The sequence below is a fragment of the Salmo salar genome, chromosome 12, assembly GCF_965601325.2.
Source record: "Salmo salar chromosome 12, fSalSal1, whole genome shotgun sequence".
Taxonomy (NCBI): Eukaryota; Metazoa; Chordata; class Actinopteri; order Salmoniformes; family Salmonidae; genus Salmo; species Salmo salar.
In genome coordinates, this window is record NC_138302.1 from 16,292,646 (window position 1) to 16,316,979 (window position 24,334).

At 44.5% G+C, this 24,334-nt stretch overlaps 2 protein-coding genes across 2 annotated transcripts; one reads left to right on the forward strand and one right to left on the reverse strand.

The window, feature by feature from the left end:
- Nucleotides 1-2,840: 2,840 nt before the first annotated feature.
- LOC106594754 (endonuclease III-like protein 1) lies at nt 2,841-4,187 on the reverse strand. The gene is made up of 3 exons (XM_082958427.1): nt 3,998-4,187; nt 3,716-3,821; nt 2,841-3,532 (listed from the first exon to the last, which is right to left on the reverse strand). Exons 1-3 carry the CDS (start codon nt 4,185-4,187, stop codon nt 3,205-3,207), a joined length of 624 nt encoding a protein of 207 aa, XP_082814553.1. The 3' UTR covers nt 2,841-3,204.
- Nucleotides 4,188-6,566: 2,379 nt separating this feature from the next.
- LOC145859404 (alpha-2-macroglobulin) lies at nt 6,567-18,053 on the forward strand. Its single transcript, XM_082958632.1, has 36 exons — nt 6,567-6,652; nt 6,857-7,037; nt 7,371-7,527; nt 8,009-8,061; nt 8,409-8,429; nt 8,665-8,830; nt 8,927-9,017; nt 9,695-9,845; nt 9,927-10,047; nt 10,427-10,536; nt 10,633-10,806; nt 11,167-11,400; nt 11,740-11,806; nt 11,880-12,025; nt 12,130-12,279; nt 12,589-12,741; nt 12,855-12,942; nt 13,108-13,258; nt 13,397-13,622; nt 13,694-13,820; nt 13,899-14,020; nt 14,108-14,159; nt 14,234-14,317; nt 14,413-14,589; nt 15,003-15,078; nt 15,166-15,322; nt 15,401-15,475; nt 15,894-16,056; nt 16,255-16,445; nt 16,670-16,885; nt 17,008-17,132; nt 17,298-17,388; nt 17,469-17,537; nt 17,620-17,725; nt 17,812-17,865; nt 17,977-18,053. The coding sequence occupies exons 1-35, from the start codon at nt 6,567-6,569 to the stop codon at nt 17,850-17,852; spliced, it is 4,398 nt and encodes a 1,465-aa protein (XP_082814758.1). The 3' UTR covers nt 17,853-17,865; nt 17,977-18,053.
- Nucleotides 18,054-24,334: the final 6,281 nt, after the last annotated feature.

The window sequence follows — 24,334 nt, forward strand, 5'->3', positions numbered from 1 at the left end:
TATAGTGGAGAGGGGGAAGGATGTGTTTCATCGTTTATAACCCCTGTCTCTTCACAGGGGTGGGCCACTGATCAAGCAGGGCACTTTCCTTATGAAAACCCAATTCTCTCATTTGGAAGCTAAAATTACATTTAATCTCCTAACAAACAATTTCAATATCAAACATTTCAATTGCATAACAATTCCATGTGACTCTGATAACTAGAGGGTGTATACTTTCCCAGGTACAGTTTATGTCGTCCTGTCATCAGTCATAATGTCTCAGATGACAACCGAACTGACATCCATACTCATTACGTTCCAAAGCATATTTCCAACTGGTTTTATTACCAAAATATGGTTCCTTTCCCCATTTGTTTGATGTTCCCAGACTCTCTATATTTAACAGGACAGCAGTCCTTCAGGACAGCAGTACTTCAGTAGGGTCAGAAAGAGAGGGGAAGGGAGAAAGGTATTTATGGGGGGTCATAAACCTTACCCACAGGCCAACGTCATGACACACTCCACGAGGAGACTGCGTGGCAGGCTGACTACCTGTTATGCGAGTGCAGCAAGGAGCCAAGGTGCTAGCTAGCATTAAATGTATCTTATAAAAAATCCATCTAAACATAATCACTAGTTAACTACACATGGTTGATATTACTAGCCTGTCCTGCGTTGCATATAATCGATGCGGTGCCGGTTAATTTATCATTGACTCATAGCCTACTTCGCCAAACGGGTGATTTAACAAGCGCATTTGCGAAAAAAGCACTGTCGTTGCACCAATGTGTACCTAAACATCAATACATAAGTATATATTTTTAAACCTGCATATTTAGTTAATGTTGCCTGCTAACATGAATTTCTTAACTAGGGAAATTGTGCCACTTCTCTTGCGTTATGTGCAACAGAGTCAGGGTATATGCAGCAGTTTGGGCCGTCTGGCTCGTTGCGAACTAATTTGCCAGAATTTTATGTAATTATGATATAACATTGAAGGTTGTGCAATGTAACAGGAATATTTAGACTTACGGATGCCACCCGTTAGATAAAATATGGAACGGTTCCGTATTTCACTGAAAGAATAAAGGTTTTATTTTCGAAATGATAGTTTCCGGATTTGACCATATTAATGACCTAAGGCTCGTATTTCTGTGTTATTATGTTATAATTAAGTCTATGGTTTGATAGAGCAGTCTGATTGAGCGGTGGTAGGCAGCAGCAGCCTCGTAAGCATTCATTCAAACAGCACTTTTCATTCAAACAGCACTTTGTGCGTTTGCCAGCAGCTCTTCGCAATGCTTCAAGCATTGCGCCGTTTATGACTTCAAGCCTATCGACTCCCGAGATTAGGCTGGTGTAACCGATGTGAAATGGCTAGCAGGTTAGCGGGGTGCGCGCTAATAGCGTTTCAAACGTCACTCGCTCTGAGACTTGGAGTAGTTGTTCCCCTTGCTCTGCAAGGGCCGTGGCTTTTGTGGAGCGATGGGTAACGATGCTTCGAGGGTGGCTGTTGTCGACGTGTTTCTGGTTCGAGGAGAGGGACGGAAGCTATACTGTTACACTGGCAATACTAAAGTGCCTACAAGAACAGTCAATAGTCAAAGGTATATGAAATACAAATAGTATAGAGAGAAATAGTCCTATAATAACTGCAACCTAAAACTTCTTACCTGGGAATATTGAAGACTCATGTTAAAAGGAACCACCAGCTTTCATATGTTCTGAGCAAGGAACTTAAACTTTAGCTTTTTTACATGGCACATATTGCACTTTTACTTTCTTCTCTTTTTGCATTATTTAAACCAAATTGAACATGTTTCATTTATTTATTTTATTTAAGTTAAAATAAAAGTGTTCATTCAGTATTGTTGTAATTGTCATTAATACAAATAAATAAATAAAACTGCCGATTAATCGGTATCGGCTTTTTTTGGACCCTCCAACAATCGGTATCGGCGTAGAAAAATCATAATCGGTCGACCTCTAATGTACACCTTGTGCTGGGGACAATGAGGCCATTCTAAAATGTGCAGTTTTGTCGCAATGCCACAGCTGTCAAGTTGAGGGCGCGTGCAATTGGCATGCTGACTGCAGAAATGTCCACCAGAGCTGTTGTCAGATAACTGAATCATTTCTCTACCGTTAGCCGCAGCCAATGTCGTTTTAAAGAATTTGCCAGTTCTTCCAACCGGCCTCACGACCACGTGTAACCCTACCAGCCCAGGAACTCCACATCCGGCTCCTTCACCTGCGGGATCGTCTGAGACCAGCCACCCGGACAGCTGATGAAACTGGAGTATTTCTGTCTGTAGTATAGCCTTTTCGTGGGGGAAAATCTAATTCTGATTGTCTGGCTCAGTGGGTGGGCCTATGCCCACCCATGCCTGCGCTCCTGCCCAGTCATATGAACTCCATAGATCAGGGCCTGATTTATTTCAATTGACTGCTTTCCTTATATGAACTGTAACTCAGTAAAATCATTGAAGTTGTTGCATGTTGCGTTATATATTTTTCATCAGTATATTATTAATGGATACACATCAACCCAATTCAGTGGTCACTTAAGGGTGCAATGATAAAGTGCATTCTATCCATAAACTCAGATTAGGACCCTGACAGTCAGTTGGATCCAGTAAAACAGTGGTCACCAAACCACCCTGTAGTCTCCTGGGGGAACTCAGTGTCTTACACTCACATTGTTAATTCCAAATGGACCTCTGACCCCGACACATCTTAGGCACTCTGGTATATCTGCAAGGATTATGTCAGTGGTATTGTCAGGTCGCTATTTGTTTTGGGAACGAAACATTTAAGTGCCGATAATTGTATGGGACAATATACAAACGTGTTTGAGATCATTTGAAAAATAACATTTTATTGAGTACATTTATTTATTGGTTCAGTTTTGATAAAGATATGAAAATATGAATTGTTTATTAGTTGATGTAAAAATGTAAATGTAACGATTTGAAGGTTATTTTGGGGTGGGGTTGTGAAATTCTAGCAAAATATATGGGGTCCACAGAAATGCGGTCCAAAATTGGTCTCCCCGCTAAAGAAGTTAATACCACTGGACTAGTAGGAGTTACCACCATATTTCTAGTACCGCTCATTTCAAAGCAGTCAAGGGAAGTGACAAGTGCACACTTTGGGAGGAAGGAGAGAGAATTGGGACATGGTCCCTATATCTCTATAGGGATTCTACCCCCTTCTGTCGTATCATGTAGAGTAGGTTTTGGCTTTGGACTTCCTTTTTCTGGGCAGCAGAGGAGGCGAGAGGGCGGTAGCCAAAGATTTCTCTTTGACTGGTGTGGCTGAGGAGGAGGAGGGGGGTGCTAACCCCAAACCAGGCTCCAGCTTGACCCTGGAGGTCTTGGGGGAGTGTGGTGAGCGAGGTGACCCAGCTTTAGGCCTCTTGGCTGGGGAGGCTTGGTGGGCGGAGGGGCAGCTGTGCTGGTTCAGACACACGGAGCAGAGGGGATTGACAGGTAGACACACCTGTTGACCAAACCCCACCAGCAACCAGTTTATCTCACTCCATAGATCCCTGTGTCGGGGAAGAGAGAGGAAGATCATCAATCACCATCCCAGTCTTCATCAAAATCATGTCAGACAGAAATCACAAGGCCAAATGTTTTCCTTTCCTGCTGTAAGGGATCTGATTGGTCAGTGACTGGTTAACGAGTGACCTGATGGGTCAGAGGTACAGGAAGTGGTGTTGTCTGGTTACCTTGGTAACCAGTCTTCCAGGGCCTTGCGTGTCTCCTCTGGGTTCTTGGTCCCACCTCTCGTCCATCCGAGCCGGTTGGAGATACGGTGGAAGTGTGTGTCCGCGCACACACACACACACACACACACACACACACGCAAAAAGTAGAAGGAAACTATCCCATGAGAAGACGCCCACTATATAATCCAATAGAACTACCACTCTGCACTTGATCAGACCACACCACAAAACAACATGCAGACTAGAGTATGGGATTTGTAGTTCTATATGAGCCATACCTACCTATGCCAGAGACCTGGTGCCAGGCGATGTCCATGGCCAGGTGAGCCATCTTGGGTCCAACTCCAGGTAGTCGTACCAGGCCCTCCACTGTGTTAGGGATGTCCCCTCTAAACTCTCTCTGGAGTATCACTGACATCTGCTTCAGGTACTTCACCTTGGTCTGGAGGAGGGGGGGTAGGAGAGAAGACATGTCAAGGTTTTATTCATACTCATGTTCAAAGGAAGACATGGTGCAGTAAGAGTGTGTCTTCAGAAAGTATTCTCACCCCTTGACTTTTTCCACATGGTACAGCCTGAATTTAAAATGGATTACACTGAGATTTGTTTGGGCCTACCCACAATACCCCATAATGTCAAAGTGGAATAGTTTTTATATATATATATGTCTTTTTTTTACAAATGAATTACAAATAAAAAGCTGAAATGTCTTGTCAATAAGTATTCAACCTCTTTGTTATGGCAAGCCTAAATAAGTTCAGGAGTAAAAATGTGCTTAACAAGTCACATAAGTTGCATGTACACACTGTGTGCAGTATTGACTGCCTCATCTCTGTTCCCCACACATAGAATTATCTGTAATGTCCCTCAGTCGAGCAGTGAATTTCAAACACAGATTCAACCACAAAAACTAGGGAGGTTTTCCAATGGCTCATAAAGTAGAGCAGATGGGTTGGTAGATGGGTAAAAATAAAAAGCAGATATTGAATATCCCTTTCAACATGGTGAAGTTATTAATTACACTTTGGATGGTGTGTCGATACACCCAGTCACTACAAAGATGCAGGCGTCCTTCCCAACTCAGTTGCCAGTGAGGAAGGAAGCTGCTCAGGGACTTTACCATGAGGCCAATGGTGACTTTAAAACAGTTACAGAGTTGAATGGCTGTGATAGGAGGGGATTGATTCAATTATCTGTCCTGCGTTACCCCGGTGGAAAGAGTGTCCGGGATGCCTCTGGAGCATGAGCCAGGTACCTCTTTCAAAGCCGGCTCAAAAGAATGTGATGTAGGTCAAATCAAATCAAACTTCATTTGTCACATGCCCCGAATACAACAAGTGTAGACTTTACCGTGAAATGCTTACTTACAAGCCCTTTAACCAACAGTGCAGTTCAAGAAGAAGAAAATATTGACCAAGTAGACTAAAATAAAAAGTAACACAATAAGAATAACAATAACGAGGCTATATACAGGGGGCACCAGTACCGAGCCCACAGGCTAGTTGAGGTAATCAACATGTAGGTGGGAGCGAAGTGACTACCATAGGTAACAAACAAACAGCGAGTTGCAGCAGTGTACAAAATCACGTGGAGTAATGATTTAGGAGTGTTCATATACATAGGCCTAAAAGTGTTTGGTCTTGATAAAAAAAAACATATGTGCTTCAGCTGCCTTCCCAATGTTTGAAAATGCAAACATCTGATGGATAGAAAACATGTTGTAGACCTATGTTCCTGAATTACTGTACGCGCCATCCAGCCTTGTTGACAACATGATCGAGCATTTGAAATGGCCGTTCAGTCTAATCGAACTCCCTGGATATCCAGCAGGTGCGAGCGCTTAGTAATTAGGAAAAAAGTGCGGAAGTAGGGATATTTATAGGGACATGACGGACGGGGGATATTTACTTTCGACTGAGTCCACAAACAATGCGCTGTGGTGAGTATGCCTGGGTCACAGGTGCTATAGCAACTTGTGTTGCAATCTTATACCCAAAACAGTTTGAAAACATTTTTTTTGTACTTGCATCTGGTCTTTTACAGGCTATACCAAATGCAATCCGAAAGGGTTTAGCAACAGAATACTTTATCCATGTGCACGCTAGACACACTTTTGCAATCTGTGTTTGGCGGCCAGTTTCTAGACCGAGATATTGTAACTCGGTCTAGAAGTAAAACACTAACCTACATGCAATTGAGCCTTTTTACCGACCTGTGTCTGCAGCCTGGTCTCATGGACTATACGTAACATAGTAAAGGTAAATCTGCCAGACTGAAATCTGTATGAAACGTTAACTTTGGTATTTTTACAGAAGACTGACAGTTACATAAGGCAGAAACTAAAATAGTGGCGGGGTGGGTGTAATAAAACTGACGTATAACATCTGGGGTAATAAGAAACTTCATCTACTTAGCCAACATGCTAACTAACTTTACTCCTAACGTTTAGCCTAGATAATGTTAGCTTTTTGCATGGTTTTTAACCTATCAAAAGAAATGGCTGATGGACATCCACACATGTAATATATCACACTTGCGTATGAAATGGTCTGAGACCAGGTTGGTGCCTGTTTGGGGTTGCTTCGCCCTGTCTGGTAGTATGTCAGTGGGTGGATGCTTCTGATATGGTTTACAGTGCCCAGGAAAGAATTTAAAATCCAATTGTTATGTCTCTCACCCCCTTCCCTGTAGAATTGTATTTTATTAGCCAACCCTTAACCTAATTCTCCTACATTAATGATCCTATCCTGCTGTGTAAGTTCTAACCTTATAGGTAAAGTCAATTGAAAATCTGACAACCTGTATACAGTGGGTCATAACAGACTTGGTGGTTTATTTTTCTCCTTTAGTCATGGTTCTTCCTGGGCTTGAGGTTTGGAGATGGATACTCTTTGCCTGCATTCACTGGCTTTGTGTCTGTCAAGAGACTCCAAGACCGTAAGTCAATCTGCAGTCACAAGTTAGAATTTAATGGTCAGACTTGCTTGTCTCGGTTTAATGTTCTGTCAGCAGATTTCGAGCAATTTTTAATCTACCCTTTCTGCAGGTCTTTATCCTCCTGTGTATTTCACCTGGCTTTGTGTTTAGAGGTATCCTGTCATTGGGTACTGATTTTCCCGTTGCCGGGTGTGTTCTCTGTAGGGTTTACATGGTAGCCATTCCTGCAGTGATCCAGGCAGGCTCAGAGGCCAAGCTTTGTGCCAGCCTTCTGCAGCCCAACGAGACCCTGGTCATGACCATATCGCTGATAGCCGACGGGCAGAACAAAAGACTTCTCCACGAGACTTCTGACCAAGAGTTTCACCGCTGTTTCCACTTTCAGGTCAGCCCAGCATTGGTGGACATCTAGAGCCATTCCAATAAGAGTGTAATGTACTTCTCAGCTTTGCTGCATCGCTTAGGTTCTTTGTGCAACGCCAGCTTATTTTATGGGAAATGTCAATGTGGTGGCCTACCAGAACTTTTCTTCAGATTCAGGTTTTGATTGCATGCTAGTATATACTATCGAGACAATTGATATGTAACTTAAAGTACGCTGAGTGCATAATGTGATCCCTGCAGGAGTTACCAGCTGGGCCACACGGCACCACATTTTAATGTCCTATGTTATCGGTCCGTTAGTTCACCGGTGTTGCCCTGTCTCGGTCTCTGACAGGCCCCTCATGTGAAGAGCGACGAAGTGCAGAACTTTAAGGTGGAGGTTCGAGGGGTAACATTTCTATCAACAGAGGAGAGAAGGGTCATGATCAAACCCTACGGCCCCATGACGTTCATCCAAACGGACAAACCAATCTACAACCCAGGACAAACGGGTAACGTTAGAGCCAGTACACCTTCAGTCTGGTTGCTGAGAAACAATTGGGTGATGGTTTACTCCAGGGCTTTGAACTTTTTGGGCCCCTGACCCCATTTTGATATCAGTCTTCCACGACCCCACCATGTTCCCTTTGTTTATTTGAGGCTATAACTGTATTAGAATGAAGTATTGTTTGAAATGCATCAGGCAATAATTGTGTAGAAAAGAACACTATCATTGCCGGCAATGCTCTTCCCCCAGTCTGGTCCTGTCCACTCTGTTCTAACGAGTCATGCGTGGTTTATGAGGATTGTAGAGGGAAACGATAGACATCTGAAGAGCCTCGTTGTTCAGGAATGTGGTGCAGATGCATTAAATCCACTGGGTTCACTCAGGATATGTACACTGGAATCAGGATGGAAATCCTCAACCAGTATTTCTGGGAATTTTGAGAAAGTTGTCTGAAATGATGCTTCTAATATTGTGTTTGTCTACAGTGCATTTTAGAGTCGTCACCTTGGATACCAATTTTAGCCCTGTCAATCAGCTGGTGAGTTGAAAATATACAATAGTATTTTAGTTCAGTCTCTACTGTTTCAGACCAAAATACAGAAGTGTCACAATACTGTGATGGCCATAGCAATCTGGTATTATGTAACACTATGTACAGCAATCAGCCAGCCAGGACATGGGGTTTCCATTCATGTAGGTCAGAATGGAATGTATGGGATCATCTCTTCCTGAGATTGAATTGCCATTCCCAGTGCAAATGCTACATGTGATGTTTACGTTAAGCGACCAAGCCAATCACCTGTCTAGTTCCTGTAGTTGTGGACAGTTATGCTACTCTGCTGTTTAATGAAACATGAACCCATCTCTTGTCTTTGCCCTTCACAGTACAACATTGTGGAACTTGAGGTAAGATCCTTGTTAGTTTAACTTTATGTTGACTGTCAGTGTAACTACTGCAAGATTATGACTCCCCCAGCTAGCTAGGTCCTCATTTCCACCTACTGTAGAACGTAGCCAAATACTTCCAGTCAGCTTTGTGTGATCTGGGCCCCCTTCAGTAAATGCATGTTGCAGATAGAAATGTCATGAATAGAGCTGACTCCTTGTCCTGCTGAACGTTCCCCTTCCTATGAACCAACAGGATGTTAATCACAACCGGATTGGACAGTGGGTCAACACTACATCCAGTGGCAACATTCTGCAACTTTCTCACCCCCTGAACTCTGAAGCACCTGTAGGATCCTATACTATTGTAGTGTGGATTGGTGAAGAGAAAATCTACCACAACTTCAAGGTAGAAAAGTATGGTAGGTTGAGTTTCTCTTTCATGCTAGGTAATGTTGAATGGATGCATCACAATCCTGGAACGTTCTAGAGTTGACTGCTGTTGTTTTTCTCTGTAGTTTTGCCCAAGTTTGAGATCCAGATGAACCTCACTGACAAGATCAGCGTTGTTCAAGAAGAGTATGAAGTGAAAGTGTGTGCGCAGAGTGAGTAAAGACTATTGGTGATTTGCAATGTATTGTAGTTAGTCCACTAAATGTCATTACGCTAATGCAGACCTGGGTTGAAATACTATTAGAAGTGTTTCATTTACATTTCAAAGTAAGGATTTGGATCTTAAATACAAGTAAATCACATTTTATTGGTCACGTGCAGCAATATGTAACAATTTGACAAATGCTTAATACACACATCTAAGGAATGGAATTAAGAATACAGTATATACATATGAGATGAGTAATGCAAGGTATGTCAGCATTATTAGTGACTAGTATTCCAATGATTTCAAGTCTGTAGGCAGCAGCCTCTGCTAGTACTGTAGCTTCATGTGGAAATGCACTTAATAAAAATATCTGCATTAATGAGCCATGCTAATTGAAGACCTATAGTGCTGCTACAATCCCTGAGATTTGTTAGTGGCATTAACATGAACAGCTGGTTCTTGGTTCTCAGATTAGGATCAGGTCCCACCCTGACATGTGACCTTGTTCATTATGATCTCTAGTTAAAACTGATCCCATTCTGAGGCTCTATGAAGACAGGTCCAGATTCATTGACCATGTTAAACATGTGACTTAAAGCCTGCAGGAATGCACAAGCCTTTAGGTTTTTAATATGGTAACTGGATGGAGGAAATTGACACTCGTCTTGTTGTGAATTGAAATCAGATACACGTATGGGCAGCCTGTACCTGGTAAAGCAGGGGTGAAGTTGTGCCGACCCTTGGTGGACAATGCAGTGATACCAATAACAATTGATGAGAGAAATCCACAAGGAGTTCCTGATTACACACCTCCATGCCACGAAGAGTCAATAGAGGTTTGTATGCTTTCCTCTAGCTAGTAGTGCTGTATTTACCAACAGATTACATTTGAATGGGGTTCTGCTTGCTTTTCCTAGATGGACAATACTGGCTGTGCTTCTTATGCCTTCAACATGGCAATTTTCACAAAGAATGCAGGAGAGAAATTGCTGAGAGACGTGTTTAGTTTCCATGCAGAAGTTCAGGAGGAGGGGACAGGCAAGTCCTCTATCACAATCATTATGATTGACTCAATACAAACCCTTCATTTCACTTCAGCTGATGGCGATGTAACTATTGCCTGTTTCATTAGATCAGGGTTTCCCTAACTGTCCTGGGGCCCCCCTGGGTTCACGTTTTGGTTTTTGTCCGAGCGCTACACGGCTGACTCAAATAACCATCTCCTAATGTAGTTTTGATGATTTGAATCAGCTGTTGTGCTGGGCAAGAAACTGAGGTGGGTCCAGGACTGAGTTTGGGTTACTCTGCGTTGGCTCAAGGTTGGTAAGAAAGAGCTTTTTGACCTTTGGTTTTATATAATGCTGTTTTAATATTCTGCAATTCAGTTACCATCCTATTATTTGTTTTCATTTGACAGGTATTACACTGTCAGAGGAAAAAAATGTAGAGCTCTCCTATGTGATTGGAGAATTCACATTTGTTGACACACCCCAAATCTATGAGCATGGATCAATTATCGAAGGCAAGGTAAGTCCAAATGGTGTTCCTGTTGACTTGTGGATGCTTTTTGTTTGTCCTGAAGTACCAGTATGTGGTGTCACTTCATTCATACCTTTTCCTCAGATAAATGCTGTTCGATTTAACAACACACCCATCTCTGACATGTTAGTCTACCTGTTTGAGGAGAAAGGCTGGTCCTCATATCTACGACTACAGAACCTAACCACGGACAGTCGTGGTATTGCCAGGTTCTCCGTCAACACAACCAGTATGCCCAGAGAGAATATTAACCTCGTAGTAAGTATGATTCCTTGTCGGTTTGAGAGACTTTATACTCCATGCCAGCGTTTCCCCAACTGTCCTGGAGACCGTGAGGGGTGCGTGTTTAGTTTGTTGCCCTACACAGCTGACTTCAAATAATGAACTCTTCATCAAGATTTGAATCAGCTGTGTAGTGTTAGGGGGGGAACCAAAACGTGCACCGCTTGGGGTCCCCAGGACAGTTGGGAAACGCTGCCCTAAGGCCATGACCCTAACATGCTGTGACCTAGGTGGATGTGTTATTATATTGCTTCCTGTTATCCTCTCAGATCCCCCACTGTATATAGGACGGTGTCTAGGGGTAGATTTAGGATTGGGCCTTTTGTTCCTTTCCAGGTGAGTGACACCCCACAAGTGGAGTACCCAGGATACAGGGTCCCCTATTTCAACAGAGGGCAACACGTCCTCTCACTGATCCAGCCCGCTGCCCCAGACAGTAAACCGTCCAGCTCCCTGGCTATTCAGAAGATGGAGGAACCACTGGCATGTGGGCAGGCAGTGTCAATCACCATCCGCTATGCCATCGTAGGGGAGACTGTCCCAAAGGGCTCTGTGGATGTCCTCTACCTGGTGAGTAGAACCAGGAACAACCTGCAAACCCATGGTGCCTCTCAAATAGCACCATATTTCCAGGATGATTTCAGACATTGCCCCAGCCACACTTTCAAAGGAAGGATGTTCCTATACTGCTAATCAACCACGGTAACCCAACCTAGCTAATGTATAAACAATACATTTAGCAAATTCGTAACATGTATGAAATGGACATCCACTAATGAATACATACGAAACGTAACGTATCATACTAATTGGAGTCCTGGATTTGTTTACCATGTTACGTCTACCCCATGAGTCCAGGTTGCAACGTCTCCTCTCTGAGTTGCTGAGAACTGTTCCCTTTCCCTCCAGGCCTTATCCAGAGGGGTCATAGTTCAGCATGGACACATCAATGTTACTGTGCAGCAGGACAGTCCTGGTGAGTGTTTCATTAAGTGATTCTGACCGTTCTGGAAGGTTCTTGATGACAGTGACCTGCTCTTGCGTTGCAGTAACTGAGGGTGACGTCACCTTGACGTTGGCAGTGGTTCCAGAGATGGCACCGGTGGTTCAGCTCCTGGTGTACAGTATGCTACCCAGTGAGACTGTCATCGCCCACAGCATGAACTTCCCCACTGAGAAATGCTTCAGGAACAAGGTGTGTGCAGGAGTCTGTCATTGTTGCCACTTTATGAAAGGTGTCCAGTATTTCCATGCAGACTGTATCATACCTGGAGTAATGGTATCTGATGTGTATGCCAGGTGTTGGTGGCGTTCTCGCCCTCCAACGCTGTCCCAGGGGAGGAGAACACCCTGCATCTCTCGGCCCAGCCCGGTTCCCTCTGTGGCCTCAGTGCTGTGGACCAGAGTGTTGGCATCATGGAGCCAGGGAAGAGGCTGGATGCTGACAAGGTAATGGAGCTCACTGAAGTGAACAACAGTGGTACCACCATACCTACAGTTTTGGTGGTGCTGGGAATACAACCAGTGACTACAGCAGACATGGAGTGGATCTGGTTATTTGGGGAGCTTTTATCAAATGTAATGAGACTGGTTCTCTGGCTTGAGGCCTGCTTTCTATTGACTCTCGGTAACTGGAAAGCACCTCTGGGTTGATAGGACAACTTTCTAAAAGTTTAGCAATGGAAAACCAAAATTGAGTGTCCTGTTTGGTCCCCAATGAACAAGAGAATTTCAAGCCTCCCTTTTGTCCCATTCCAGATATTTGATTTGTTACCAGTCAAGGAGACGACCTATATTCCCTACGAGCTTGAAGATCCAGTAGCATGTTTACGTGTTAGACCAAGGAGATCCATAATGCCATACCCATATGGACCGTCTGAGGAGACAAATGATCCTTATGCAGTTTTTCAGGTAAATATTTCTGCCCTGTTTTCTCAACTTGAAGAATCAGCCCCCATACTGTTATTCTTAATAGAATGACAAATGGACATTTATTAATAATGAGTTGTTTCTGACATTTCTAGACACTGGGACTGAAGCTAGCGACTAACCTGGATATAAGAGTACCTTCCTGCCTCAGTTACCAGGGGAACCAGTACTATCGCTCCTATGGTGAGATGTCCTTACCAACCCTTATTCTCATCATTGTCTTTATTGAACCTTGGGAAATGGCTTACTTTTTGCTAGAATAACAAAGCCTGGTCTAAACACACTCACTGAGCACAGCATTCAGTCCATTTTTAACTTGACAATAATGGCCATGTTTTGTGTTAGTAGTAGCTTACAGCCAAATGGCTAGGCCTGGATCAGCGGGTCCTAGACTTGAAATGGCTGTGGCTGGTGGACTTGCCGCTCCACCTCCGCCACCCATACAGACGGTCCGTACATTGTTCCCTGAGACATGGATTTGGGATCTTGTGGAAGTTGGGTAAGTGCTCTGCACAGTGAGGCTGACCTCAATGGGTGTCCCTGGTTAGATAAAGCTTAAATGCATTTGTAACAACAAACGGTGTTGAAATTAGTCCCTTGGTGGCTTTCTGTTTGAACTCTGACCTCTGTATTCCAGGGAGTCTGGATCAGCAGATGTCCCCCTGACAGTCCCAGACACCATCACCACCTGGGAGACTGAGGTCTTCTGCCTGGCCCCCAGTGGCTTCGGTCTGGCTCCTCTGGTGGAGCTCACGGTCTTCCAGCCCTTCTTCCTGGAGCTCACCCTGCCTTACTCGGTCATCCGGGGAGAGCACTTTGAGCTGAAGGCCACCGTGTTTAATTTCCTCTCCAAGTGCATCATGGTACGATGGTTTCTTGAGTTGTAGTGTTTTTGTCGTACCATGTTATCTTACGACGTGTTCCTCTTTGGCAGGTTTCTGTGACTCCAGCTCTTTCCTCCGACTACACTCTCACACCTGTGCGTGATGTCCAGGACTCCTCGTGCTTGTGTGCCAATGGAAGAAAGACCTTCAGTTGGACAATGGCCCCCTCTGTCCTGGGTTAGTCTTCATTCAACTGTTGAAACGGCAGAATGGATGTCAACCTGAGTTGTGTAACCTGTGCTGTACTGCGTGTAGGGGTTTTGAACGTGTCCGTTAGTGCAGCGGCTGTCCAGTCCCACGCTGAGTGTGGTAACGGGGTTGTGAACGTACCGGAGAGAGGACGCGTTGACACGGTCACACGGAGCCTGCTGGTGAAGGTATGTGGTCTACTGCTGTTAGGTTGCACAGATGGTGTCTGGTGTAACTGCCTCTGAAAAGAATCCCTCTCCTCTCCTCTCCTCCAGGCTGAGGGAACAGAGAAGAGCCACACCTACAACTGGTTGCTGTGTCCTACTGGTCAGTAATGAATCAGCGTTGAATGTTCACGGTGGTTGTGATCATCCTCATTCAGCGCATGTTTGTGTCCACAGGAGAAGCTCTGACAGAGGAGGTGGAAGTACAACTCCCCCAGAATGTGGTGGATGGCTCTGCTAGGATTTCCCTCTCTGTTCTGGGTAAAATAAAGCATTGTGTAGTGGTGGGAAGACAATGCTGATGCTGCTGTTTGCTAAAGAGGACAGTCTAACAGAAGTCCCTTGTTTCTCTGTAGGGGACATCCTGGGTCGGGCCCTCAACAACCTGGATGGACTGTTGCAGATGCCGTATGGTTGTGGGGAGCAGAATATGGCCCTGCTCTCCCCCAATATCTACATCCTGGAGTACCTGCGGAATACAAAGCAGCTCACGCCAGCCATCCTAGACAAGGCCACCAAGTTCCTCACTAGTGGTAGGAGAGTCCCTTAAAATCTGTCTTGATTAGACACCAAATTAGAGGATTTAGTTTTCTATTCCAAACCATTTTAAAGTGTTTCTCCACGGTGTGGTAACGATGGAGCTACATAACAGATGATATCACTGACCCAACACATGGATTCCTACTGAAGTCATTTGATGGTAGAATATTGACACTGTCTCATAGTGCAGGACTCTCCAACCCTGTTTCTGGGGAGTTACTGTCCTGTAGGGTTTCACTCCAACCCTGGTCTAGCTCCCCTTCTAATAATTAGCTGGCTGAATGGGCTAATTACAGCTTGGTTGGAGGGTAGCTCTCCATGAACAGGGTTGGGGAGCCATTTGGGGCTCAACTCTGGGAGTAGAACAACCACTTGGTCACTGTTCATGCTAAAAACCCACCGGCAGGTTACCAAAGGCAGCTGAACTACAAGAATGCTGATGGTGCGTACAGCACGTTTGGACAAGGCTTGGGGAACACCTGGCGAGTACTTGGCTTGTTTTTCACCTACGGATAGGACAGTTGACATGTGATGTCAGGGCTTTTAAATGAATCCAGTTCTTTCTTCAGGCTGACTGCTTTTGTCTTGAGATCCTTTGGCAAAGCCCAGTCTTTCATCTATGTTGACCCGGCAACAATGGAGCAGTCCAAGACTTGGTTGGAACGTCAACAAGGCAAACATGGCTGTTTCAGAACTTTAGGGAAGCTCTTGAACAACAGAATGAAGGTATTTATATTGCTAACAAACTGAAGGATGTTAAATCAACAGGCTAGATGCAGTTAGTATTTTAACATTGTTTTCTAGGGTGGAGTGACGGATGAAGTCACACTGACGGCTTACATCACTGCTTCAATGCTGGAGCTCAACATGTCCGTGTCGGTAAGTAGCTTCACTCCACGTAACCGTTTCTCGCAACTCATTTAGCCTCCTGTATGAAATCTGTGTCTGTCTTACATCAACTGTCATCTAAAGATTGTACAATGAAGTAACTTGTCTGAAAGTAGCCTATGAAATAACAAAGAATGGGCGTTATATAAGCAGATCTGTGCTCCAGCTTGACTCTCTCTAGCCTGGTCCCAGATCTGTTTGTATTGTCTGCTTTCACCTTTATTTTAAGAATCCCACTGAGACCAAGGCCTCTATCAGAGGAGCCCTGCATATACCAAATGCGACGTAATGATCCCATTCCTCAGCAAAAAGCTGTCACTAATCAACAAGTTGAATGGAACCCAGTCCAAACTGATCTGGGACCAGGCTGGCTTGTGTCTTAATGTGCTGCTGTTATTCTGTGCTCCAGGATCCTGTTGTGGACCACAGCTTGTCTTGCCTGAAGAACTCCACCAGTGATATGTCCAACACCTACGCTACTGCTCTGCTGGCCTACACCTTCACCCTGGCAGGTGACATGGAGACACGGGCCCAGCTTCTGCAGCACCTCGACACCATCTCATTTCAAGAGGGTGAGCTATATCCTGGTCCAAGATCTGTTAGTGCTGTCTTGCCTGGATAATGGAGTCTTCCTAAAAGTGCAAACCTTTGTCCAATCAAACAGCCAAAGTTGATTTGGGGAGGTCAGGACTTTGTTTTGTCTAGTCTGTATTAGGACGACTAAGCTAGTCCTTATCCTGAAGTGTGTCTGTGTGCTCCTCAACCCTCAGGGGGTCTCCTGCACTGGTCCCAGTCCTCCTCGGAGACCTCACCCTCCCTGGAGGTGGAGATCAGCTCCTACGTTCTGCTGGCGTCCCTCAGTGCCTCTTCTCGGTCTACCTCTGACCTGGGCTACGCCTCCCGCATCGTCAGGTGGCTGGTGAGGCAGCAGAACGCCTACGGAGGCTTCTCCTCCACACAGGTATACTTCCCAAACACCAGTGGTCTGAAATGGCACCTTGTGCACTAGTACAGGCAGAACTCTGGTGAGGCTCACTTCCACTGGTACAGAGCCTAGAAACCACCACCATCATAATGGATGGAATTGGGCTATAGTCACTTTAGCAACTGTTGAATTTGGAAAAATGAAGCCTTTAAAAACGGTCTTTGTCATTGAAGGTATTGTCCTGTGGTCTGTATGTCTAGGACACCGTGGTGGCCCTCCAGGCCCTGGCTCTCTACTCCACCAGGGTGTTCAGTAGAGGAGGAGCCAGCACAGTGACGGTACGGTCTCCCAGTGGGGAACGGTGCCTCTTCCATGTGAACCAAAACAACAAGCTTCTGTACCAGGAGAGGGCGCTGCAGGACACAGAAGGGAAGTACAGCGTTGAAGTGAAGGGCAGTGCTTGTGCCTCAGTGCAGGTCAGTGAATACACATCTCTGCTCCCAGTCCTGTGGCGCAAGATGCGCTTTAATATACATTACAGGGAAGATGTTTGTATTTGGACAGGATGGTTTCCCTGACTTCCTCTTCTCTATCCCAGGTGGTGCTCCACTACAACGTCCCTACTCCTACCAGAAGCACAACGCTCAGTATCCAGGTGACTCCAGAGGTGGACTGCAACATCAAGTCTTTGAGACCCAGAGTCACGCTGAAGCTCCAGTTTCGGTAAGAGTGAAGGACCCATTTGTATGAATTATTTTAAATGTGTTATCTTGGCGCATGACTTGCAGAATGGGTTTGACCCAAATGAATCAGGGTTATTGACCTTTATGGCTAAAATAATCCAAGCATTTGATTATTAAAAGCAGTTGTCAATCATGTCTTTCTCAGATATCATGGAAAGGAGCTCACCACCAATATGATTGTAGTGGATTTGAAAATGCTCTCTGGGTTTTCCCCAGATCCAGACTCTTTGGGGAGGGTGAGTTGTTGTGGTGTGACCTTTATCCATCGGTGTCCCTTTTTTTTTGTCCATGCAATATCAATGACTTGTCTTCACAGCTGAGGGGTTCAAGTCAAGTGGATCGTGTTGATATCAAAGATGACCATGTGTTAATGTACCTGACAGAGGTGAGGTGGAAACCATTCCCATGGCACTCCATATATAGATTTTGCTGTATAATGAGCAATATGTTTGTTTTTCTCCCAACAGCTGACATCACTATTTCCTTTCCACATCACCCTGGACATCATACAGGAGCTCCCAGTACAGAATCTAAAGCCAGCGGTGGTCAGAATCTATGACTACTACCAGCCAAGTAAGTTGCTCTACTAACCCCTCTTCTGAGGAACATTTGGGCAACTTGTTTTCATTTACTCAGACTAACCTGTCTTACGGTTACAGGTGACCAGGCTGAGACAGAATACGTCTTCCCTTGCAAGTAGGGGTTCCAAGCTGGTGAGCTATTGCTGAGTCATATACTATACATGCAGTATAAATGATTTAGGGAGCCAGTCTTCCTTTAATCTAAATGCTGGTCAGTTTGGTAATGGATTTGCTCCTCGACAGATGGAAGATGACATTGAGGTCACACCTGCAACCCTTGAGACGTCTTTCAAGTGCTGAAATAAAGTTTTTCATTAGAACCCTTTTCTGGAGCATTTTGTTACACTGATGTGATTGGGGTGTCAGTAAACAGAGCAGCTCTCTGGAGGTGTAGTTTCCATCTGTGCTGTTACACAGCTTTGGGTTTTTGTTCCTCAGTCTGTGTCATGGACCCCTGTAGTTGTGAAGGCCTGGTTCTTTTAGTTCTCATCAGGGAATGGGCTCAGGACACATTAGCACTAAATGATATTAACATTTTACAAGGGATTGAGTCCTGGCTATGATCTCCTGAGAAGTTCCGTTCACGACTATCCTACCAACGGGACATCAAACTGTAATATCCTCTGTTTCGCGGAATACACGCTGTGCATATTTGTAAACAGCTGGTGCACGGAATCTAAGGAAGTGTCTAGATTTTGCTCGCCAGAAGTAGTATATTGTAATAATCTGCAGGCCACACTACTTGCCTAGAGTTCTCAGCTATACTTTTGCTGGTTATTTAGCACCACACTCAGCCAGCTGTATAAGCAAACAGGAAACCACTCACCCAGAGGCGGCGCTTGTAGTGGCCGGAGACTTTAATGCAGGGAAACTTAAATCACTTCTATCAACATGTTAAATGTGCAACCAGAGGGAAAATAATTCTAGATCACCTGTACTCCACACACAGAGACGCGTACAAAACTCGCCCTCCATTTGGTAAATCCGACCACAACTCTATCCTCCTGATTCCTGCCTACAAGCACAAATTAAAGCAGGAAGCACCAGTGACTCGGTCTATATAAATGGTCAGATGAAGCAGATGCTAAACTACAGGACTGTTTTGTTATCACAGACTGGAACATGTTCCGGGGTTCTTCCGATGACATTGAGGAGTACATCAGTCACTGGCTTTATCAATAAGTGCATTGAGGACGTCGTCCCCACAGTGACTGTACGTACGTATGTACATACCCCAACCAGAAGCCATGGATTACAGGCAACATTCGCACTGAGCTAAAGGGTAGAGCTGCAGCTTTCAAGGTGCGGGACTCTAACCCGGAAGCTTAAAAGAAATCCCGCTATGCCCTGCGACGAACCGTCAATACAGGGCTAAGATTGAATCGTACTACACCGGCTCCGACGCTCGTCGGATGTGACAGGGCTTGCAAACTATTACAGACTACAAAGGGAAGCACAGCCGCGAGCTGCCCAGTGACACGAGCCTACCAGACGAGCTAAATCACTTCTATGCTGGCTTCGAGGCAAGCAACACTGAGGCATGCATGAGAGCATCAGCTGTTCCGGACGACTGTGTGAGTAAGACCTTTAAACGGGTCAACATTCACAAGGCTGCGGGGCCAGATGGATTACCAGGACGTGTGCTGACCAACTGGCAGGTGTCTTCACTGACATTTTCAACATGTCCCTGATTGAGTCTGTAATACCAACATGCTTCAAGCAGACCACCATAGTCCCTGTGCCCAAGAACAAAGGCAACCTGCCTAAATGACTACAGACCCGTAGCACTCACGTCCGTAGCCATGAAGTGCTTTGAAAGGCTGGTAATGGCTCACAACACCATTATCCTAGACCCACTCCAATTTGCATACCGCCCAAACAGATCCACAGATGATGCAATCTCTATTGCACTCCACACTGCCCTTTCCCACCTGGACAAAAGGAACACCTATGTGAGAATGCTATTCATTGACTACAGCTCAGTGTTCAACACCATAGTACCCTCAAAGCTCATCACTAAGCTAAGGAACCTGGCACTAAACAGCTCCCTCTGCAACTGGATCCTGGACTTCCTGACGGGCCGCCCCCAGGTGGTGAGGGTAGGTAACAACACATCTGCCACGCTGATCCTCAACACTGGAGCTCCCCAGGGGTGCGTGCTCAGTCCCCTCCTGTACACCCACGACTCCAACACCATCATTAAGTTTGCTGATGACACAACAGTGGTAGGCCTGATCACCGTCAACGACGAGACGGCCTATAGGGAGGAGGTCAGAGACCTGGCCGGGTGGTGCCAGAATAACAACCTAAGGAGATAATTGTGGACTACAGGAAAAGGAGCACCGAGCACATTCTCATCGACGGGGCTGTAGTGGAGCAGGTTGAGAGCTTCAAATTCCTTGGTGTCCACATCAACAACAAATTAGAATGGTCCAAACACACCAAGACAGTCGTGAAGAGGGCACGACAAAGCCTATTCCCCCTCAGGAAACTAAAAAGATTTGGCATGGGTCCTGAGATCCTCAAAAGGTTCTACAGCTGCAACATCGAGAGCATCCTGACCGGTTGCATCACTGCCTGGTACGGTAATTGCTCGGCCTCCGACCGCAAGGCACTTCAGATGGTAGTGCGTACGGCCCAGTACATCACTGGGGCAAAGCTGCCTGCCATCCAGGACCTCTACACCAGGCGGTGTCAGAGGAAGGCCCTGAATTTGTCAAAGACCCCAGTCATAGACTGTTCTCTCTACTACCGCATGGCAAGCGGTACCGGAGTGCCAAGTCTAGGACAAAAAGGCTTCTCAACAGTTTTTACCCCCAAGCCATAAGACTCCTCAACAGGTAACCAAATGGTTACCCGGACTATCTGCATTGTGTCCCACCACCCGCCAACCCCTCTTTTTTACGCTACTGCTGCTCTCTGTTCATATATGCATAGTCACTTGTACATACTACCTCAATAAGCCTGACTAACCGGTGTTTGTATATAGCCTTGCTACTCTTATTTTCAAATGTCTTTTTACTGTTTTATTTCTTTACTTACCTACACACACACACTTTTTTTTTGCCGCACTATTGGTTAGAGCCTGTAAGTAAGCATTTCACTGTTGTATTCGGCACACGTGACAAATAAACTTTGATTTGATGAATGGTGTGGCCAAGGCATGGCAAGATGTGGTGGTAAACACCTCACAAATCAATGAGATTAACAGAACTGACGACCCAACAGCTACTATAGAGCCCTACTGACAACACGACTCGCTAAATTCTATGAACACAATGTATGCAAACATACTGGGAGTAAGAGTGTGCTGTGAAAACAGAACTTTAGAAAAGCAGTGATGCTCATGACCTGACAATGGGAAAGAAAATACATTCTGGGTTGACTGCTGTCAAACTAAGCAATCGCTCTACTTTTGACGGCAGTACAACACCAGATGTTTCAGTTCAGAGAAGATTAAACAAGCCCTCTTGATTGGAGATACTCAGGAATTCTTAAACAGTAGTGAACGCAACTATATCACCATGTCTCATGAGCTGAAATAAAAGATCCCAGAAATGTTCCATATGCAAAAAAAAGCTCTGAAATTGTGCACAAATTTGTTTACATCCCTGCTGGTGAGCATTTTTACTTTGCCAAGATAATCCATCCACTTGACAGGTGGGGAATTATCAAGAAGCTGATGACACGTACACTAGAGGTCGACCGATTTTCAAGTTGTCATAACAATCGGCATTGTTGGACGCCGATGACTTTGCACTTGTCGTGTCTTTGGCTATGCCGGATTAAGTGATATGACATGCTAACCTATAAAAATCCTTTCTCTGTAATTAATATTACCTGATTAAGCTAATCATGTAAATGTAATTAACCAGAAAGTCGGGGCACCACGGAAGAACGTTTATAGAGCCGTTATCTTCCGAATAAACTCTTAAAATACTTAGTAATATTTTACATCGATAGCAGTCAATATTAACCCTTATCTTATTTTCAGTCTCATAATGAAAGTTGTAAATTCTTGGCTATCTTCACGAACCCTGGCTAACAAGTTGAATCAGCAATACAAAATTGGGTTTAATTATTTATTTACTAAATACCTAAACTAATCACACAGAATTACAAATACACCGAATACATGATGGCTGGTTACACAAAGGAAAGGGGGTTGGGCTTGAATGAAAGAGCGGGAAGACTTAGGAACAAAGAAACAGCAGCTATGCTATCGTAAATACATTATCTTATGCATTCTAAATTACCGCCCATTTGGAAAAGGAAAATGCAATAAATATTTACTCTGAGCTGCGCTTCGGTAGATTGGTCGTAGATGCTGGCCGGGTTGGCCAACAGATCTTCCTGTCCTCGGAAGAATGTCTCTGGTGGTAAATTGGATACGTGGTGGTATCTTCGTCTGTCTGTTAGACTGGATCCGTCGTCCGTCCTTTCCTAGCCCCCGTCGACAGCGGCCGCTGCTAACTCAACGGCTAGGAAGTATCACTTCTGTAGTGAATAAGCTCAAAGTTCATACCATTCGCCACCAAAGCTCACGCCGAGGTTGGCTTAGTTCTGTACTTGACGTGTGTCCTTCTAACGTAGAGGCTGCAGACCTCACGTACTGGAACGTGTGGTTATCTTTTCGTCAAAGGCTTATATAGTGGAGAGGGGGAAGGATGTGTTTCATCGTTTATAACCCCTGTCTCTTCACAGGGGTGGGCCACTGATCAAGCAGGGCACTTTCCTTATGAAAACCCAATTCTCTCATTTGGAAGCTAAAATTACATTTAATCTCCTAACAAACAATTTCAATATCAAACATTTCAATTGCATAACAATTCCATGTGACTCTGATAACTAGAGGGTGTATACTTTCCCAGGTACAGTTTATGTCGTCCTGTCATCAGTCATAATGTCTCAGATGACAACCGAACTGACATCCATACTCATTACGTTCCAAAGCATATTTCCAACTGGTTTTATTACCAAAATATGGTTCCTTTCCCCATTTGTTTGATGTTCCCAGACTCTCTATATTTAACAGGACAGCAGTCCTTCAGGACAGCAGTACTTCAGTAGGGTCAGAAAGAGAGGGGAAGGGAGAAAGGTATTTATGGGGGGTCATAAACCTTACCCACAGGCCAACGTCATGACACACTCCACGAGGAGACTGCGTGGCAGGCTGACTACCTGTTATGCGAGTGCAGCAAGGAGCCAAGGTGCTAGCTAGCATTAAATGTATCTTATAAAAAATCCATCTAAACATAATCACTAGTTAACTACACATGGTTGATATTACTAGCCTGTCCTGCGTTGCATATAATCGATGCGGTGCCGGTTAATTTATCATTGACTCATAGCCTACTTCGCCAAACGGGTGATTTAACAAGCGCATTTGCGGAAAAAGCACTGTCGTTGCACCAATGTGTACCTAAACATCAATACATAAGTATATATTTTTAAACCTGCATATTTAGTTAATGTTGCCTGCTAACATGAATTTCTTAACTAGGGAAATTGTGCCACTTCTCTTGCGTTATGTGCAACAGAGTCAGGGTATATGCAGCAGTTTGGGCCGTCTGGCTCGTTGCGAACTAATTTGCCAGAATTTTATGTAATTATGATATAACATTGAAGGTTGTGCAATGTAACAGGAATATTTAGACTTACGGATGCCACCCGTTAGATAAAATATGGAACGGTTCCGTATTTCACTGAAAGAATAAAGGTTTTATTTTCGAAATGATAGTTTCCGGATTTGACCATATTAATGACCTAAGGCTCGTATTTCTGTGTTATTATGTTATAATTAAGTCTATGGTTTGATAGAGCAGTCTGATTGAGCGGTGGTAGGCAGCAGCAGCCTCGTAAGCATTCATTCAAACAGCACTTTTCATTCAAACAGCACTTTGTGCGTTTGCCAGCAGCTCTTCGCAATGCTTCAAGCATTGCGCCGTTTATGACTTCAAGCCTATCGACTCCCGAGATTAGGCTGGTGTAACCGATGTGAAATGGCTAGCAGGTTAGCGGGGTGCGCGCTAATAGCGTTTCAAACGTCACTCGCTCTGAGACTTGGAGTAGTTGTTCCCCTTGCTCTGCAAGGGCCGTGGCTTTTGTGGAGCGATGGGTAACGATGCTTCGAGGGTGGCTGTTGTCGACGTGTTCCTGGTTCGAGGAGAGGGACGGAAGCTATACTGTTACACTGGCAATACTAAAGTGCCTACAAGAACAGCCAATAGTCAAAGGTATATGAAATACAAATAGTATAGAGAGAAATAGTCCTATAATAACTGCAACCTAAAACTTCTTACCTGGGAATATTGAAGACTCATGTTAAAAGGAACCACCAGCTTTCATATGTTCTGAGCAAGGAACTTAAACTTTAGCTTTTTTACATGGCACATATTGCACTTTTACTTTCTTCTCTTTTTGCATTATTTAAACCAAATTGAACATGTTTCATTTATTTGAGGCTAAATTGATTTGATGTATTTTATTAAGTTAAAATAAAAGTGTTCATTCAGTATTGTTGTAATTGTCATTAATACAAATAAATAAATAAAACTGCCGATTAATCGGTATCGGCTTTTTTTGGACCCTCCAACAATCG